This window comes from Odontesthes bonariensis, chromosome 18, assembly GCF_027942865.1.
Source record: "Odontesthes bonariensis isolate fOdoBon6 chromosome 18, fOdoBon6.hap1, whole genome shotgun sequence".
Classification (NCBI taxonomy): domain Eukaryota; kingdom Metazoa; phylum Chordata; class Actinopteri; order Atheriniformes; family Atherinopsidae; genus Odontesthes; species Odontesthes bonariensis.
In genome coordinates this window covers 26,647,082-26,667,423 of record NC_134523.1, presented here as the reverse complement: position 1 = coordinate 26,667,423, position 20,342 = coordinate 26,647,082, and the positions used below count along the sequence as shown (strand labels likewise).

At 40.9% G+C, this 20,342-nt stretch overlaps 1 protein-coding gene across 1 annotated transcript; it reads left to right on the top strand.

Annotated features, from left to right (window-relative positions):
* The first annotated feature begins 149 nt into the window (after positions 1 to 149).
* Positions 150 to 19,393, top strand: LOC142367202 (sialin). The gene is made up of 11 exons (XM_075449159.1): positions 150 to 299; positions 4,622 to 4,762; positions 7,504 to 7,721; positions 7,815 to 8,048; positions 8,906 to 9,080; positions 9,231 to 9,349; positions 10,896 to 11,057; positions 14,089 to 14,221; positions 14,367 to 14,514; positions 15,639 to 15,729; positions 16,418 to 19,393. The coding sequence occupies exons 2-11, from the start codon at positions 4,678 to 4,680 to the stop codon at positions 16,634 to 16,636; spliced, it is 1,584 nt and encodes a 527-aa protein (XP_075305274.1). The 5' UTR covers positions 150 to 299; positions 4,622 to 4,677; the 3' UTR covers positions 16,637 to 19,393.
* Positions 19,394 to 20,342: the final 949 nt, after the last annotated feature.

Here is a 20,342-nt window from a genome sequence, read left to right as displayed (position 1 = left end):
AGAAGGCGGGACCAACGCTTGGTCACGTGATTTGACGTCACACGCTCAGCGTCGATTTGTAAACCATCCTCACGTCACTCAACGGACGTTCTAAAACCAGCTGTAGCTGTTCCAGTCACTTTAAGATCGACGTTCCTTCGAACCATCAGTGAACAGCGCTGCTCATATGACTGTTTAGCTATAGAAGTGTTGAAAAACAGCTGCAGCTCAGGTTATGTGTTGTAATGCCGGTTGTGGCTTCATGTGCCCTTACCTCTGTTAGACCTTCATGAAGGTTTTGGTCTTGAATAGTTTCAAAGGTAAGTCGTATTTATGTAATGTTCAGTTGTTAAACAGAAACCTATCGAAGTTATCAACAAATAGCTTCTTCTTTTGTGTGGCTACACTTGCTTGTGTGGGCGTTTTTTTTGTTTGTTTTTTTTTTCATTATTTATGTACCAATTAAATGCAATTAGTCACACATCCTGAGGGCTAAAGCATTTATCTTTCTGTTTCACGTCATTTGAAATGGAAAAACTTTAGTTTCTTTGTTGTTGTTTTTTTACTAAAACGTGTTTTCAGAAACATTTAGTCCTGGCAGATACTTAGCAGTGTCTCATTATGTTCTATAAAAACACCGATCAGATAGCTTTTAATGACATTGGTTTCAGCCATTATCTTGTCATGTCACTGTTGATTTGATGACTCGTTTAAAGCAACAACTGGACAGTTTCGGTTCAGGCATAAAGAGGTGAAAATCCCTCAACATGCCACCACTTCCTTAAACTATTGCATTTTCACCCTCGGTTTATCCAGAATGAGAAGCGGGGGAAGGAAAAACAAGTTGGTCGATAATACATTGGTTGTTCTGGAGGAGGGAGGTGTGATCTGAGCATCTCATGATTTCATTCATACTTGCACAGACTTGCTTGTGTCGCATGGAACAAGCAAACAGAAGATGTTTTCTTTATCGGACACGTCTTTTAGATGGACTGATGTGTGGGACATCTGTCTGTTAGAGCCTCGTTTCTATCTACATTTCTATGAAAACGTTAAACACAAGAAAAAGCTGCAGTCATTTACTGAAACGTGGTCAAACATGAATATAAATACAGTAAATAAGGCAAAAACAGAGCTTTAAAGTGAATATCTGCTCTGAGCTCCTTTCTCCTCCAACTCAGCCTGAACCCTCTCAGACGAGCTTTCTGTCCTTTCTTTAAGGAGTCTTCAGGAATAGTTCTCCAGGCTTCTTGAAGGACATCCCAAAGCTCTTCTTTGGATGTGGGCTGCCTTTTGTTCCGTTCTCTGCCAACATGATCCCACCCTGCTTCAGTAATGTTGAGCTCCGGGCTCTGGGGAGGATTCATCCCTCCATCAGACCTGCTGCCACTGATTTTCAGCCCACTTCTTGTGTCCTTTGGCACAGCTCAGCCTTTTCTCCCTGTTTCCCTTCCTTAAGAACGGCTTCTTGACAGCCACCCTTCCATGGAGCCCATTTCTGATGAGGCTTGGGCCAACAGCAGATGGATCAGCTGAAGCTCCAGATGCATCTCTCAGCTCCTGTGTCAGGTCTTTGCTGGATTTTTTCCTCTTTCTTAAGGACATCACTTTCAGCTGTAGATAGTTCTTTAGGCCTGACACTTCTTCTTCTGTCCTCCACTTGTGCAGTTTCCTCAAATGTTTTAAGGACACACTGCACACCATGCTGAGATATGCCAAGTTTTCAGCTAACAGCTCTTTGGGAATCACCTTGTTGCTGCGGAAATCCTGTTTTCTGTCTGTCACACTGTGTTATCTTTGCTGTTTTTCACAGATGCAGCTAAAGAAATGGGAACAAATCTTAATTCCAGTCTAAAACCCACAAAGAGTTTCTGGATTATTCATTTCTGGTGGCATAAAACAGTTTAATCATGTAATTTACATTAATTGTTCCATAATTAGTCATTAGATTATCTTATATTCCTTTTTTAAACTTTAAAATGGCTTCTTTGCTAAGTTGTCTGTTCTGTGTGGACACAACACTGGTTCATCCCTTGAGTTAGGAGCCTTTTTCCTGCCTGAATGGTTCATAGCTCAGAGTTAAGTGGCTTTACAAAGAAAAAACAAGCATGATGCAGAATCTTCAGTTTCAACCTGATTAGTATTTCCTTTCATGTTCTGTTCTTTCGACTGTAAATATATGCTGTTTCTCAAAATCTTCTCTTAAAATTAATTGGATATATTTTAGTTTTTTATTGTTAGTTGCACAAACAGCTGTGGAAACCTTCGGCAAGTAGTTTTGACACTTTTGAAAACGTCTTTAAAGGTTAAAAGTAGATTCATCAGTGTTTCTAATAACTGTTTGGTTAATGGAATGTTTATAATATTTACTTTGATATTCATCATATTGATCAGAATTCAGTCTTTCAAAATGACAATAAAGTGCTAAAAATACATGAGCTAAAATTTAAGACAGGAATTCACAGGAAACTAAAGAAATAATATATTTTAAAAAGTAAAAATGTGTTGCTTTGGGCGACTTTGACTCCAACAAACTTTCCACAGCTGATCGTCAGTTGTTCCTCTATGATAACAGATGAGTTAATGAGTAAGAAATAACTTTCAGTGTAAAAAAAAAAAAAGTGTCATCTTGTATCTTGTGTTAACATGTTGTATAGTTCCATCAGATAAACCCCTGATTCTGGCTATCAGAGGTTTATTAAAGGCTGCGTCATGATGAGTTTCAGTGTTTTTCTCCTGTTTGCTTCCTTCTTTAACACACTGACACATCCAGTAAATCTGGAAATCCAACAAATGAGGAAGCACCTTGTTACAATGCAGAAATAAGCGTTTCCTTTCGCAGCGTTACACCTAATTACATTTAGATTCTGGTGCTAATCTGGTCACTTATTAATTCCTGAAATCATTCATTGAACAGAGGCCACAGTCCGGCTGGTTTCAGCTGATCATTTGCTGCTTATCTCTCTTTTACGTGGTCATACACAAACTTATTAGTCAGATAAAATGTGCACTTTAGTAAAGGATGTTTTTGTGGTGATATTTTCCTTTTTCTATAATCTGTTTGGCTGTTTACAACATGAAAAAAATCCAGCTGTATCCTGTCGAGGAATTTTCAATGCACGGTGGAAGAATTGAACAAAGTCGTTGCAGTCTTCATAGATTTGTTACACACAAAAAAAACATACAACATGCTCATTTCTGAGCATGGAGAGATCTCTAACTGAGTGGCTTACTGTCAGTCCCAGAGCCATATATATATATATATATATATATATATATATATACACACATACATATACACACGGCTCTGGTCAGTCCTTTATAGGCTGACAGTAACTGATAACAGGGCTCATTCCACATCAGCCAATCAGCACAGTTGCTCTTTGCACTGCTATGTTGAAGAATTGTTGAATGGACACATTAAGCAAAATGAGACTGTATGACTCCACTTGTGTGTGCTTGAGTGTGTTTTCAGTCCAAAAAACCAGGACTAAATTGACTCACTGAGTGTTCATCACTCAGGTTGGCACAGGATGTTTGTGCATGTGATAACAGGTAAGAGTAATGATGCATTTAAAATACTACAATGCAGTAAACAGAATAATAAAATTCCTTTACAATCCAGCTTAAGGTGACACTTAACTCACGATGCAGACCCTGTTTGCCTCCCAGCTCGAATACCGTAGTGATGTCACCACAGATGGACCCAGCCATGGCTGCCTGAACCATGTTCAAGTCACTTAAGCTGCATACAGAGAGACTTCTGGGTCTGCAGCAGCTGTTTAAACTCTGTTCTGGACCTCTGTGTTCCTCTCAGGAACCTCGTCTGGTGCCGCCATCCCTACAAACAAGGCCGTCTCAGTCCAGATTATTCTCATTTTATAGCAAGTGTGCAATAATTTCAAGGCACTTCGAAGATGCGGTCAAATTCATTCTGATACAATCATAATCCGACTAATTTAGTTTCAAATAAATCCAATTCATATAGAACCAATTAAAAAAAGTAGCATCGCTAATGAAACCAAACGAGGCGACTGTGGAGAGAAAAAACTCCCTTTAAACGGGAAGAAACCTCCATCAGAACCAGAACCAGGAAGGGCTGGGGGCTCTACAGAGAGGGGCCTGATAACTGAAGGCTCTGCCTCCCAAACTGGGAGCTGGTTCCACAGAGAGGGGCCTGATAACTGAAGGCTCTGCCTCCCAAACTGCTTTTAGAAAGTCTTCTAAAAGTAAGTGAAGGAGATCTTAAGGTGCAGCCGGTCTGGTCGACTGACATGAAAACGGCTTACAGCCCGAATTGTGTTTAAAACAGACATTATTCGCCTCATAATTGCTCCTCAAACCTTTATATCCACTCTCAATAAACACAAAATGCTTCACTGACAGTTGAAGGAAGGCGTTTCGTATTTGTTTAATTTTAACGGGAAGTTTTAATCGACAACAAAGCCGGTCAGCTGTTTGTCTCTGTTTGCATGTTCAGCTCAGTTAAAATCAGGATGTGTCGGTGTTCGTCAGCATGTAATAATGCTGAGTAACGTTTAAACCTGCAGGGTTTTCTTTTTAATCCAGAACTGCTGATGTCGTCTGTCACGTCTTTATCTCACATCCTCTTTGTGTCTGATGGGTTTGCTCTTTGCTGCAGATACCCTGGACACCATGTCTCACTGACATCGCTTCGCAGGCTGAGAAACGAACGCCATGCCGCCTCCGAATGGCTACTCCATCAACTCGGCCCCTTCGGACGGGGGCGAGGACAGCGACCCTCTCATCAAGAGTGACGCAGGCGAGTTAAATCTGCTCTAATTTTGTGTTCATTTACAGCTTTTGCTTTCTTCTTCTGTGGTAACTCTTTACCAGGTAGATTACTTTCATACGACTGAAATAAAGGCTGTGTTCGAAACCGCATACTTCTCCCACTACTCCTACTAACTTTTTGAGTTAGTATGCGAGTTTGAGTATACGAGAAGTTCCCGGATGCATACTAGATTCTCCGAAATGTTGGGTATGCATCATGAGGTTACTACTCATACTGAAACTACCCAAGATATAACATAACGTGACGTCGCCGATCGTCATTCCCTGTCAAAACGGCAGTTTCAAGCTAGCTACAACGAGGGTAGCTTCACTTCCTGTTATCAAAACAAAAGCACCAATTGTATCGTAATGGCTTTCCCTATGATAAAAGGCAACGGGTATTTTATTTTGTGAAAATAACCGGAAGTGCGTTGCTCATTGCGGCTAGCTTTAGTAGCGCCGAATTCGTGGGAACAAAATTGTTAATAGCCGGTATTTTGTCAGGTTTTCAACACGTTGGGGATCTAAACGACTACTTTCTCGCCTGAAAATGTTTCAAATGTTGCTAAAGTTTACAGAGTTTAGAGCTTAAGAGAAATCAGCTTCAGGCCGGCTGATTTCGGCTCGGGCAGGAGCGAAATGCATTGTGGGTAAACGCTCTGCATACTGTCTGATCGATCAGTATGCAGAATGTAGTATGGAAGTATGCAGTTTGCAAGTATGTAGTATGCGGTTTCGAACACAGCCAAAGTCAGATGAAGAAGATGTCTCCCAGTCCGGTCCACACAGTTAAAGCTATAATGTGTAATATATCACGGACAATGAATGTCTCCATGTCGCTCCGCCATTTTAAAACTACGGGATTTGTAGAATCCACATTGGAAACGGAAAATGCGAAGCTGATGACATGTCCTTCTACAAATCCCGTAGTTTTAAAATGGCGGAGCGACATGGAGACATTCATTGGAGTGTAACACTCTTATGTACATTCGTATGCTGAATATAAAGAATATAAGAACACTGCACTTTTGTGATGGAGGTAATTAATAACGATTGAGGTAATACTTGTGAATGATAAGACTCAAATTTGTTAATAGACAACGTGAAATATTACACATTATGGCTTTAAAGAAGCCTTCTTTCATTCTGTATTAATTGTGTAAGAAAACAGTCAGAATGAGCTGTAGTCGCTGACAGAAACGCTTATTTATCATCTAACGTATGCCTTAAAAAATGCTGCTTTGCTGCACTTTTTCTATCTTCGAAGTTTGATTTACGTGTGTTCTTGAACAAGCAGCTCACATGAGCTGTTTGAACAGATTATTGATCAGAGAATCAGTGGAGGACAGCACGTCATTGTCCACATTCTCATGATGGGAAATGCGTCTCTTTGGAGGTTTATCAATATTATTATTTCAGATTTGGGAGCAGGTTTTCTCATGTTCATGCTGAGACGTTACGCTCTGGAGAGGCTGACTGGGGCGGAGGTTCTTTGAGTTTCAGTACCTCTGGACCCAGCTCAGCCGGGGGGGAAGGAGGAGTAACATTAAATAAAATAAAATAAAAATAGCAATAAAAATACCCAGATGTTTTAAAGGTAAAAATAGTTAAGTGTTTATTGTTTAGTTTTCTTTCACAACAATCCAAAAGAGGGTCTCAAAACAATACCCTAAATAAAACAAAAACTCCAAAACAAATAATTACATCTTAAAATTGGAGAGGTAATTCAAAACTCCAAACAAAAACAAAACTCCCTTTGGAGGTTTTACAGGCAGGTCCAACTGGTAGGAGGCTTCCAGATCTTTTCTTCTTTCCTTTGTTTTTGTAAATGTATTTTATTTTATTTATACAGCCCTTTACAAACATTCATTACGGTGTACCAAAGTGCTTTACAGCAGGTAATAAGTAAAGAGAAGAATAAGTAAAAACAATAAAAGAACAGTGAAAGCAATAAAATGTATTTTATAAATCCATAATAAAGACAATAACTTTTGGATGAATATCAAACTAAATCTATTTGGATGCGACTCGCAGGCTTTAAACTGGGAGCTGGCAGGGTAAACTCTGTAAGTTTGGTCCACGTGACGCAGACATTTCTCCTGTTCAGGTCTTGGGAACTACATAAATATCAATCTGATGAAATCATGATAACTTCATCAGATGGATTACAAACTTCATGGGACTTCGTTATCGAGCTAAATCAAAGTTACTCCCAGTCGGCATACAAAGGTTTTTCTCATCTCAAGAAACAAAGTATAATTTAAGAGAGATATGCAAATTTACTGTCCAAAAAATAAATGAAAAGGATATGCATGTCTGTTGTAGATTCATATCTGTATAATTTGTGAAGGATTTTGTGTTTATTTATGATTTTGTTTCATTATTCTTCTATTTTTTTTTACTTTATTGGATGCAATTCTGTCTTTTCTCTTTTTACTATTACTTTTCTTCTTACTTTAGTATTTGTAAAAAATATAGGTTGATGGGTAGCTTCATTTTGTTCAACAGGACAAGCTTAAATATAAGCATTACGCTTCAGCCTGTAGGCCTTTTCAGTCACTTAAAAAAATGCTATGATTGTACTGAACACATTTGTTGTTTACTGTGTGACTGAATAAAACAAAACAAACAAACAACAAAACATCAGCTAAATACTTTGAGTTTCCCCTGACAGAAATTAGCTCAGAGTTGTCATTGTTTAACAGAAAACGTCCTCCTGTCCGTCCACAGTTCCTCGCCAGTGCTGCTCGGCCCGCCTCAACCTCGCCGTCCTCATGTTCCTCGGCTTCTCCGTGGTCTACGGTCTGCGTGTCAACCTCAGCGTTGCCATGGTAGCCATGGTGAACACCACGGACCCCAAAACGGATGCCAACAGCTCCGTGGTCCGCGCCTGCCCGCTGCCCTCAGGGACCGGAAACACCAGTGACGTTTTCCAGCAGCCGGAGGGGGTAAGGTCTTAAACCGATGCCGGCAGGTCCAGATTCGTGTTCCTGACTCCGCCCTCCTGACTCCGCCCTCCTGACTCCGCCCTCTCTCCTCAGGTTCCTCAGTTCTTCTGGGACTCAGAGATTCAGGGCTGGCTGCTGGGGGCCTTCTTCTTCGGCTACCTGTGCACGCAGATCCCAGGCGGCTACCTGGCCGGCCACTACGGGGGAAAGATGTTCCTCGGCCTGGGTGTGTTGAGCACGGCCGCCCTCACCCTCCTCACCCCTCTGGCTGCCACATGGGGGTCGCACTGGCTGTTTGCTCTGCGGGCGTTGGAGGGCTTTGGAGAGGTAGGAGGATGAAGACCAAGCCTAAATAAAAATGTTTTTAAATCCCTGCTTTGTGTTTTTAAGTTGCTTCGTGTTGGATTTAATAATTCGGAGGATTCTCTATCGATAATGAGACGTTTTGGCGAGGCGTCTCTGGGTAAAATGTGGTCTGAGAAGGTTTTCTGTCATTTCCTTGAGAAAATTGACATTGAAGTAGATGGCTGGAATGAAGAGCTGACCTAAAGATTTATCCATCTTTTCATACTATCTTGATTTAGTATATCCAAATTTATTTATATAGCACATTTCATGTACAAACAATTCAAAGTGCTTTACATAAAATAAAAGCATTGCAGCAGGGAGTGGAAGAAGCATTAAAATACATAAAAGAATATAAAGAGAAACAAATAAAATAATTTAAATGAATTTAAAAACAAGCAACAGTCCAGATAAGTTCAAAGATATCATGCAGATTTCATGCATAGACACATGAGAAAAGAAATGTTTTTAACCTGGATTTAAAAATGTCTCCATTTGGTGAAAGTAGTACACATTTAGACCTTTACGTATATGTGTGTATATATAGATATACGCATTTATTTATTCACATATTTTTCATTTATTTATCTCTTTACCACCATGATTCTTACACAAGCAATGATATTTTGTTTTGTGGTTAAAAACGTCTTTTTTTTAAATATTATTATTATTATTATTATTATTATATTTTTTCTTCTTCCAGTTATTTATTTATTAATTTTATTTGAATAATTATTATTGCTATTATTATCGTTGCTCTTTTTTCTTGTATGTACCTTCTTGTTCATATGTTTAAAATAAAAATAAAAATGTGGTCTGACGCATGTGTGCCTCTGCAGGGTGTGACATTCCCGGCCATGATGGCGATGTGGGCTCGGTGGGCTCCTCCCCTGGAGCGCTCTCGCCTGATGACCCTGTCCGGATCCGGGGCCAGTTTCGGGGCTTTTCTGGCCCTGCCGCTCACCAGCTTCATCTGCGAGACGCTGGGCTGGCCGGCGGTCTTCTATCTCTCTGGTAAGCAGGAGAAACCTCTGCACCTGCTGCACGTATTGGGTTCTTTTTCCTTTGATTCAGTCCTTAAAATCCTCCTTTTGCCGGATACATTTTGGCATGACTTTCCTCTGCAGGTGACGCGGCCTTTTAATGATTCACGTCCTCTTTCAGGGGGGGCTGGTTGCCTCTGGGCGGTCTTCTGGTTCGCGTTTGTGTCCGATGACCCTCGCACTCATCGTCGAATCAGCAACGAGGAGAAAGATTACATCACAGATGCTATTGGTGCTCAGGTACATGTTAATATTTAAGCGTATGAAAGCACAAAATGTTGCTCTGCTCAGGCTCATGTGCCGGATTATCACTTCTGTTAGCACACTTCCTGTTTCCATTTCCCTCTTTTCTCTTTTCTCTCTCTGACTTTTACATGTTCCTTTACTCTCTGGCTGTTTGTTTTTTACCCCAAATCAGTGAAACTTTGGATTCTTACATTTACTTTTTAGTTAATAACAGACAGAATGAACCTTTTAGGATATTTTATGTTTTTTCTCTTCAGCCTCATTTAATTAGTTAATAAACATCCAGTTTTTTATCTCAGACCTGCAACACGTTCCTTCTCCCACTCTGTAATGTTTCCTTCTCCCACTCTGTAACGTTTCCTTCTCCCGCTCTGTAACGTTTCCTTCTCCCGCTCTGTGACGTTTCCTTCTCCCACTCTGTGACATTTCCTTCTCCCACTCTGTGAAGTTTCCTTCTCCCGCTCTGTAACGTTTCCTTCTCCCACTCTGTAACGTTTCCTTCTCCCACTCTGTGACATTTCCTTCTCCCACTCTGTGACGTTTCCTTCTCCCGCTCTGTAACGTTTCCTTCTCCCACTCTGTAACGTTTCCTTCTCCCACTCTGTGACATTTCCTTCTCCCACTCTGTGACGTTTCCTTCTCCCACTCTGTAACGTTTCCTTCTCCCACTCTGTGACATTTCCTTCTCCCACTCTGTGACGTTTCCTTCTCCCGCTCTGTAACGTTTCCTTCTCCCGCTCTGTAGCGTTTCCTTCTCCCACTCTGTAGCGTTTCCTTCTCCCGCTCTGTAGCGTTTCCTTCTCCCACTCTGTGACGTTTCCTTCTCCCGCTCTGTAACGTTTCCTTCTCCCACTCTGTAACGTTTCCTTCTCCCACTCTGTGACATTTCCTTCTCCCACTCTGTGACGTTTCCTTCTCCCACTCTGTAACGTTTCCTTCTCCCACTCTGTGACATTTCCTTCTCCCACTCTGTGACATTTCCTTCTCCCACTCTGTAACGTTTCCTTCTCCCACTCTGTGACATTTCCTTCTCCCACTCTGTGACGTTTCCTTCTCCCGCTCTGTAACGTTTCCTTCTCCCGCTCTGTAGCGTTTCCTTCTCCCACTCTGTAGCGTTTCCTTCTCCCGCTCTGTGACGTTTCCTTCTCCCGCTCTGTAGCGTTTCCTTCTCCCACTCTGTGACGTTTCCTTCTCCCACTCTGTAACGTTTCCTTCTCCCACTCTGTGACGTTTCGAAAGTTTTTCACACATTTGTGGACAAACTGGAGATCCTCTAAGCATCTTTGCTCCTGTCATGGAGGCTGCTTTAGGACCAGATCATGGTTAAAATCAGCTGTTTGTTTTTGCTTTTATGGCCTTTTTCTCCACCTCACCTGCTTTAAATTGCCTCTGTCACAACTTCTTTTGGGATGTGTTGCTGCCTGAAATTTAAGTATATTAACAAATTAAATGAAGTTGATGAGAAAAACACCTGAGCTTATAATTTAGCATCAGACTCGTAGTCGTGGGCTGTTTTGACCGATGTGAAACGACCCTTCAGGGCACAGGTCACGGCTGGTCCCTGCCCCTGCTGTCCATGCTGTTTTCCGTCCCTCTGTGGGCCATCATCATCACCCAGATGTGCTCCAACTGGGCCTTCTACGCCCTGCTCACCTCCCTGCCCACCTACATGAACGACATCCTGCACTTCGACCTGCAGTCGGTGAGATTTTTTTATATTCTCTTCTGCTTCAATCACTTAACCCATAAGAACCTGGACCCATTTCTACTTAAATGAAAATTAAGGGGGTCGTAACACAGACTAAATAGACCACATAGAACACATTTCTGACATTTTTTTCAAAATACCACCCCCCACTGTCACATTGGGCGTTAAGAACCTGGATAATTTCTCCATCAAGGAAAATTATGGGGGACATAAAACAGACTAAACAGACTATATAGAACACATTTCTGATATTTTTCTCAAAATAACACTCCCTAGTGTCAAAGATGTGTCAATGGTTGTTAAATGGTTTAAATGGTTTGAATCTTTCCTTTAGCAACCAAAAACAAGCCATTTAAATTTAGCTAGCTCTGCCCGTAGTGGTAACCTGGCACACAGACATCTTGGAAATGTTATTATGGGAAGACTAAATCACATGACCTGTCACATGACCCACCAGGATGTTAAAGCTGCGGTCGGCAACTTTTTTTTTAGTCATATTAGCTTGAACAGTCATGGGATTCTGGAAGTAGATATATTAAATAGGCTGTTTAGGAAAAATAACGAAATCTGTAGCTCCCTCTGAAGCCTGTAATCATGCTTGCAAAAACCGAGCGCTCCCGGCTGTTTTTAACCAATCAAGTTAGGGTGGAGGAATCCTACCTGTCAATCACAGCTTGTGCACACGCTGCTGAGCGTGAGTCTGCCCCAGCTTGTGTCCGCTCACACTGGTGTGAACTCACGTGCACAACCTCGTCCACAGAGGGGGAGGGGTTTGGGGGGGCGATTCGGAGCTTGTTAGAGGTTGGGGGAGGGACCTGAAAGTTGTATCAGTTCGAATTTTCCGACTTTAGACTCGCAATTTTGAAAACCTGCCGACGGCAGCTTTAAGTATGGGTCACTCTGCCAATTCATGAGTTGAAATCAAGGATAAAGTTTTTCATGCAATTTTCCAGAACATTTAAAGGGCGTGTGACACCTGTGTCACGGTGGGTTCTTATAAACAGGAAGACTTTCAGCCTGAAATAATGACAAAAATTTGATTTTATTACCCTAAACTTTACTGATATGAGTCAAAATCATTCCTCCATAACCAAGACACAGAGGGCAGGTCAGCCTCCCCGGCTCTCCCCCGACACCTTAAAGGGATAGTTCGCCTCTTTTGACATGAAGCTGTATGACATTAGCCTGGAAAACCAGCGCCAACTGCTGGACGGCAAAATGTTTTGCCTGCGGTTGGGTCTGGCCTCGATCCACTTGTCATTTTGAAAATACTGCCCTGAATCTGGCAGATGGCAACTAAACCAATCACAACGCAGAGATGTGTTTTGAATCAACGCGGGCGGGCCAGAGGGTTTTGAGGGAGTGACGACAGAGCAGTGCGACGTTGGGCAGTGGAAGCGAACATAGACAAGCGAAAGCACAACAAGAAAGATGGCGGCGGCAATGGAACAGTGCTCGTTTGATTCAGCCTTGGCACACAGCCATTATAACGAACAGCCTTGCCACTCTGTATTAAGCCCCATTGTACCGGCTTTTTGGCTGCAGTTCCACCAGAATTCCACTGGGAGCGTCGGTGGAGACCAGAATGAATGGGGCCCTATGGAGCTAGATGCTACAAATGGTCAGTTTCACCTAAGTCTCCTCAAGAGCGCTCAGATTTGAATGTAGTTTCTGAGAGCTCAACATGGGTTTCAAGTAAAAAATCTACTGAACGAGTACATATATCGCTTTGATTTCTTACTGGTTGGCTTCTTGTTGTCCACAACGTGCTAGCATTGTGCTAATGACAGCTGGTCGACCCGCTATGTATGACGTCATATACACTTCAAATCCTTTTTTTAAGCAAATGAGTGGCTCTAAAAATCTAAAACTCAGCCATGGGTATTTTCTAAACACCCTTTTTCGAAAACAACATTCGAATTACTAGAGAAAAAATTATATCTTGAGATAAGGGCACGAAAGGGCGTATAGCTCCATAGGACTCCATTCATTCTGGTCTCCAAAATTGGGCGCCCCACGTGGAAAGAGGGTGGAACTGCAACCAAAATCGCCTCGTTGGAAACCGGAAATGCACCGTGAGTGGCGTATCTGTCCTATTATAGAGTATGTGCTTGGCATCAGTTTTGGAAGAGTCCCCTCCCACCAAAGCTTTCTGTCGCGCTTACTACGTCACAGTCAGTTGCGCTGATTGGTCAGAGCGTTGGCCTATAGGCACAGACGCGGTTTGAAAGACAACGGGTTGTGCTCATCAACAATGTTCCGTTGTATCCATTGATCGGTGCCAGACTAAATTAGACATCCAATCCATTTAGGCTGGTTTATCAGGCTAGTATGACATCTCATATCAGCAACATCATTTATGAACATTTTCTTACCCCCTGCTGCGTCCTGTGAGCAGAGTTCCAGCCTCGTTTAGGGGTTGACGAAAGTAGTCCGGCTAGTTGGCTGGGGTTTAATGCTTCTCAAAACAATATGCGTTCAAAAGAGTAATACATTTGCATCGCAAAATGGTTCTCCAGGAAAAAGTCAGACCTCACAATCTCTTGGCCCTATTTTCTCTCCCTTCGTATCACTGCCTGCTGCCGCCTCCCGACAGCCGCGCCTGTTACGGTGTTTGCTGCTCGGAAGCAGGGGACTGCTCGGTCTGCACTTCGGTCTGCACGGTCTACACAGCAGGCAGTGATACGAAAGGAGAGAAAATAGGGCCAAGAGATTGTGAGGTCTGACTTTTTCCTGGAGAGCGATTTTGTGATGCAAATGTATTACTCTTTTGAACGCATATTGTTTTGAGAAGCAAAGCGCTTTATTTTTTAAACCCCAGCCAACTATCCGGACTACCTTCATCAACGCCAAAACGAGGCTGGAACTCGGCTCACAGGACGCAGCAGGGGGTAAGAAAATGTTCATAAATGATGCTTCTAATATGGGATGTCATACAGCTTCATGTCAAAAGAGGCGAACTATCCCTTTAAGTCTTAGACTGACTGTCGAGGTTTTAAAAATGCTCTGAATGACTGTGCATCAGAACGGTTTCCTGTCTGCCCTGCCGTACCTCGGCAGCTCTCTGGTCTCCGTGCCGTCGGGCATCTTGGCGGACTACCTGATCGAGAGGAAGGTGTTCAGCGTCACCGTGGTGCGGAAGCTCTTCACATTCACAGGTAACGAATCCAAAGATGGATGAATGGAAAGTTGGTAAATGCACCTTTTTGTTTACGAACAGTTTGGTTTTTATTTGTGGTGTCGGTCGATCATTCCTTTGTGTTTTGTTCTTGATGTTTTAACACCCGCCTCGCCTCTCTGCAGGTCTGCTGCTGCCCGCGGTTTTCCTCACGGCCGTCGGTTACGCCGGCTGCGACCACATCCTCACCGTCACCTTCCTCACGCTCTCCACAAGCTTAGGCGGCACCAGCTCCCCCGGAGTCTTCATCAACCAGATAGACATCGCTCCGCGGTGGGTGTCGGCTTCGGTTAATCTCTCGATTTATTGTTGAGTTTTTCCAGGCTCCCAATAAGTTCAGAGATGTGAAACCAAACTAAAAAAAACCTTTTGATGGGTTTTTAATTATTCTTTTTTAAATGACTTGAACAATCTGGTGATTATCAGAACCCACACAGACTGGTTCACTTACTAAATCTTATAGAAAACGACTTTTTCAGAGTGAATCTGGTATTTAAAGCCGACATTTTGTGTTATTTTCCATGTTATCTTTACTTAACCATAGAAAACAAACACGGCTGTTACATTTCCAGTCAAATTGAATCATCCTGAAATCATTTAAGAAAAGATTTGTCTGGTCTGCAGTTCTCGCATTCAGAACTGCTGCTTCTACGGGCTTATTTTAACCAAAGTTAACAGGCTTATTATGGTAAATGGGAAATCAGAAGCTGTAACTTCCAACTGTAAAAAATGTTAAGAACACCTCTTAGGAGTCGGATCTCCCGGTTGGGGTATAAAACATTTAAATTAAGACATTTTAGAGCTTTATCATCTTATTTTCTGGTCTTGTAAATGTAAATGTAAATTTATTTTATTTATACAGCCGTTTACAGACAATCCTTACGGTGTACCAAAGTGCTTTACAGCAAGTAATAAATAAAGACAAGAACAAGTTAAAAACAATAAAAGAACAGTGAAAGCATGAAATATAACAAAATCGAATGAGATAAAAGTGTCGTCATACTACTGGATATTAAAAGCAATCCTAAATAAGTAGGTTTAGGTCTTACCCTTCACAGCAAATTAAAAACCAAAGCAAACTTCCCTTTTCTGAGTTGAAAAGGAAGATTTTTTGAAGTGAAGCTGAAGCTGGGTGGAGATGAAGATGAGGAAGCTGGATATTTTTGCTCTGAGCTGTGACATAATTCTATTTAATATGTGATTTTTTTTCACACCTTCAGGTCCCAGACAAAGAGACAGAGTTGTGTTTTTCTGAGCTGACAGTGATTCCAGACCCCCAAAAAGTGGCTCTGAGTCACAGAAAATGATTGTTTTTTCCGCTTAGAGCAGACGGGACAGTTTTAAAGCTTATCGTAGCTGACAGAGAACCTGAACTGTGTTCCCTCTTTTCCCGGCAGATATGCAGGATTCCTTCTGGGAATCACCAACACGTTCGCCACGATTCCGGGAGTCGTGGCGCCGATTGTGACGGGATACTTTACCGAAGATGTGAGTCTAACTAAGTAAAACATAACGGCTGCTTTCAGTTTCTTCTCCTACGGTCGCGATTACATTTGCTTCTGTTATCTTGTATTCATTTTAGGAACATTTGTAACGATCTGATTGTTGATTTTCTTTGTAAACACAACTGTGAAAGGTGCTTTGTCGATAAAGTTTTATTGATTGAACCTCACAAGCACACACTGGGATTAGATTAGGGTTTGCAAACAAAAGTTTTAAGATTTCACCCATTCGGAGTGGATGTTGTCTCATAAACTGCATTTTTTTGACACTCACACGTGTCTGGAACTTGTTTTTAAAGCCATTACTGATTTAAAATAAGTTTATTTACTTCATCTCCTCCGTTCCTTTTCAATACTTCCAGGTAGGTTGGGTCAATAAAGTCATCAAAAGTGATAAAATATGAGGAATTACAGTTAGATATACAATGATAGATGTTCAGGAACTGATGCTGATTCTTCATTTACCATCACAAGCTACATTATGTACACAAGCTAGATTTCTATATTTTTATTTCTATATTTATTGTTGTTGCATGCTTATTTCATCTTATCTTTTATTATATTTGGAGATCCAGTGCGGGCAACAAAGTAAAGAATTTTAGAGGGAAACACGTTTCTAACTGCACATATGATAATTAACCTTTGAATCTTGAATCTTCTTCTGTGGTTTTCAGCACACCATGGCGGGCTGGAGGAAGGTGTTCTGGGTCGCTGCCGGGATCAACCTCGGCGGCGCCATCTTCTTCACCATATTTGGCAGCGGTGAGATCCAGCCGTGGGCCGAGGCGGAGGAGGACCGAGCAGCACCAGAGAAGAAGAGGGCCAGGTCCACCTCCCACCAAAACACAACGTACACAACCGAAGAGGCAACGCACTCGGATAAAGTTGCTTAAATGAGCTCTACCTCTGTGGGACTGTACGCAGGGTTCACTGTGTAGGTCAAAAACAAATAATCATGAGCCAAGAATCGCGTCTTTATCATTGGACCAGAACAGCTTCGGTTTCTACAGATTCTGCATTGTTTGCACCTTCAACATGTGACGGTTTTTGTTGTTTTTTGGAGCAACTTTTTTTTACAAAAATCCCAGAAAGAGAAATCTTAAACATTAGAGAGCAGTTTTCTACTTTAAAAAAAAATTTATTTATCTGTTTAAATTCTGCTGCTTTTTGGAGCAAAAACAGTTTCTGGGCCAAAGAACTAATAAAATGTTTCGAGCGTTCAGTCGTTCGGCTCAGCGTCCGTTAACCGTGCAGCATGTTGTTTTTCCCCAACTTCACACCTCAGATAGTCGCACAAAAAGTAATGCTAACGGTTTAAATGAAGAGTCTGTTATTATCGCTTCTTAGTTTTCTTGTTACACGATTCATCTCGCGCTGCTTTCACCCTTCATTCGAGAATCAGGAAGTTCGTTTATTTTGCTCCAAAAGTTTCAGCTAATATTTACATGATAGCCTGAGAGATTTGCACTGTTTAATGCCCAGCGTGCCTCAGAGATTAATGTCTTTAGTGAGGCGTGTTCAGAGGTAACTTTCAACTAAAGGGTCTCTGTCACCATGGTAACAGATGCTGAACACATCACCTGCTCCAGAAACGTTTGTGCTCACAGTTTCAGACTGTGAGCACAAACTGTGAGTGTTTTTTTTTTTTTTTTTTTTACACCATCTTTATTCTGAGTCAGACTGGAGCTACACGGTGGTGTGGTGGGCTTAGGTTAACTTCTGATTCTAAGTCGACCCGAGGAATGAGAGTACATAGCTGATTGTCTTTGTGATGGACTGGCAACCCAGTCCATGGCACCAGGGATCTGCTCAAACTCTCTGCAACCCCGAATTGGAATAAACAGACGTTTGAAATTGATGGAAAGATGGTAAATTAGACCAAAACAATGTCATTGGGCAGGAGGATTGAATCTGTGTTGATGTCTGACATTATAGCCACATTGAGAGTGTTTGATCGAAAGGTCAAACAAAAAAAATTAATTATTCTTTTTTTTTAAATGACTTAAACAATCTGCTGATGGGTTGGGCTGTGTTGATGTTAAAGTTCAATTAATTTAACAATCATCTTCAAAAGGTCAGTGGATTTGGACTCGTATCAGATGCTTCTGGGTGTCTCTTCACACGTGAATCTTGACTGATCGTTGGTAATTTGAACTAAAAGTCTTCCCTTTGGACCAGAACTTACAACCAGAAGGAAAATGTTCGATATGAAACCTGTTGAGCTGTACGTTCTGACACCGAAGAAGCTTTAAAGTTGCAGTAAAACAGACAGTGAGTCAGAACAGGCTGGATTTTATCATTTTATTACTGCTGATACTGGCTCTAACGCAGATTAATTAGTTTTATATCAGAGAATATTCCTTGATTGGGTCAAAAATTGGGCAGATTTCTGTGTTGTTGGTTGAAAATGTTAGAATTCAGAGTATTACCTTGATTTTTAAAGCAAACAAAGAAAGATCAGAACCTGTTTCAGTACCTGCTGTCACGGATTATGGAGGGTTGAACCTGCTTCGTAGTACACCTGTCGGTTGAGACCAAAACAGATCAACATGTCCAGTCTTCTTCCTTTCTTAGTGTTTTATCTTCAGTTGGATCAAAAGGTGCATTTAGTTTTCTTTAAAACATTTAAAGCTTTTTTTTTTAGAGCTTCACAGTTTGAAGTGTCAGTGCTGCCTCCAGCTGCTTTCTTTAGGTGTGCAGTTTGTTTTCTGTCCAATTGGACCAACCCAAGCACCAACATAAACCCACCAAATGCCTTAAATCTGACAGTGTGTCACTAACCTGTGCAACGTTACGTTTATTAGCACAAGGTTTCAGCATTTGTTAGCACTTTAAATCATTCTCAGCGTCAGAGACTTTCTTCTGAGTGAATTTGTGATATTTTTATTGTGTGTATGAGTTCCCTTCACCATCAGCATGCTGTCTTTGTTAACTTCTTTAACTGCAACAGGGATTGTTTTTATAAGATATTGGAAATATGATCATCTCTGCCAACTCATGCCGTGTATCAAAGTGCACTGTGATTGTAAAGATGTTGATAAATGGATGCAATAATGTATTTACCTTCTCTGTGCTTTGAAAATGTGTCATTTCATTGTGGGGAAAAAAACTCCTCTGAAGGTTTTCTGTGTCTATGTTTTAATATTTTCTCTTTACTTTATGTCTTCACTCATTTCTAAATGTTACCTCTTTAGTTTTTGACTTTCCAGGTCTTTTTATAGATCGTATGATTTAAAATAGCCAAATATAAGAAAACTGGCTCTAAAGAAATGCCAAATGTTTCATAATGATTTTAATAAAGCAAGAATATTCACTGTTCACTGACAGTTAGAGGCAGGAACGGGGCCTGATGTTATCAGTAATGATCACTCTGCCTGAGGAGGTTGGAAATCTGTAGCTAAACACACAGATTGTTGTTTTTAACCACTTGAGTATGATTAATTTCACTGGATTTTAAACAGGCCACACAGAGAAACTTAATCAGAGGCTGGTTGGTGAAGACAGTCCATCTCCACATCCACTAGGTGGCACAAGAAAATTAGTTTAGCAGCAATCCCTGGATTTATAAAAAATGTCAAAAGCCAAAAAGTGATTGGAACAAATAGATTTAAATAAAGGTTCCTAACCTAATATTATGTTACTGCCTTGAATATTTTGTTGAATTGGTTTGTTCTTGTTGTTGGTGATGTGTACAACAAAAGAAACTCAATTGAAAAACAACCACTTGGGTTGTATTTCTTCCATCTTTTAGGAACACCTCACATATTTGTTAAAAAGTTTTTTTTTTTTTTAAGTAGCTGAATAAGATTAATACATTCCTAAAACTCAATTAAAAATTCAATTAAATACATTTATTTCACAACTTTCCCCACTTTTTCCGTTATTAAACTCTTTGACCTCTTTGTATCTATTTTGGAAATTCATTCTGGGTCGTGGTTTACTCAGTGGGTGTTACGTCTGTTGCCGCACTATCCTCGAACTTGCATCAGAAGTGTAAAGAATGACCCGGATGTTAATTAAAGTCCACCGGTGACGTCAGCGGTGTGGTGTAACGGGAATTACCGTCTTCCTACGCAGTGTTATTATTCAGGCGTCTTCTTGGCGAGTTTTGCTTTCGATAACACGTATTTTTTTGAACGTTTAATTAACCACAATGAATAAAGACTTTTTAGTGACTTGGCTGGTTATATTACCCATTTTATTTTCGTTTTTTTTCGAGAGTTTATCAGTAAAACAGAGGATTCCAGTACTTTGCTAACTAGCTAACTTTAATATTATATATTATATATATATATATATATATAGACTCCTCACATATTAGCTGTTTTCAGTTGACTGATTTAAACGGTTGTTTTCTGGCTTTGTGCTCTATATATACATCACATAGCTAAGATAAATGAGAATAACTCCAATGTATTTGTTCTAAAAGATTTTTTTAAAGTAACGTAGATCTAGCTATATGCTAAGTTTTGTTAGCATTGTGTAACTAATGTTTCACCACAGTCCAAACGGTCCAACATATATGAAAAGGAACTTTATCAAAACACTTAAAAACATTTAACAAAAACTCAGAAAATTGGCCTTTTTTGCTATCTTATC

Excerpts from the sequence above, each read along its gene's own strand:
- LOC142367202 (XM_075449159.1), top strand. The coding sequence starts at position 4,678 with ATGCCGCCTCCGAATGGCTACTCCATCAACTCGGCCCCTTCGGACGGG. Across the intron at positions 8,049-8,905 it reads CGTTGGAGGGCTTTGGAGAG|GGTGTGACATTCCCGGCCAT; the intron begins GTAGGAGGATGA and ends GTGCCTCTGCAG. Across the intron at positions 9,350-10,895 it reads CAGATGCTATTGGTGCTCAG|GGCACAGGTCACGGCTGGTC; the intron begins GTACATGTTAAT and ends ACGACCCTTCAG.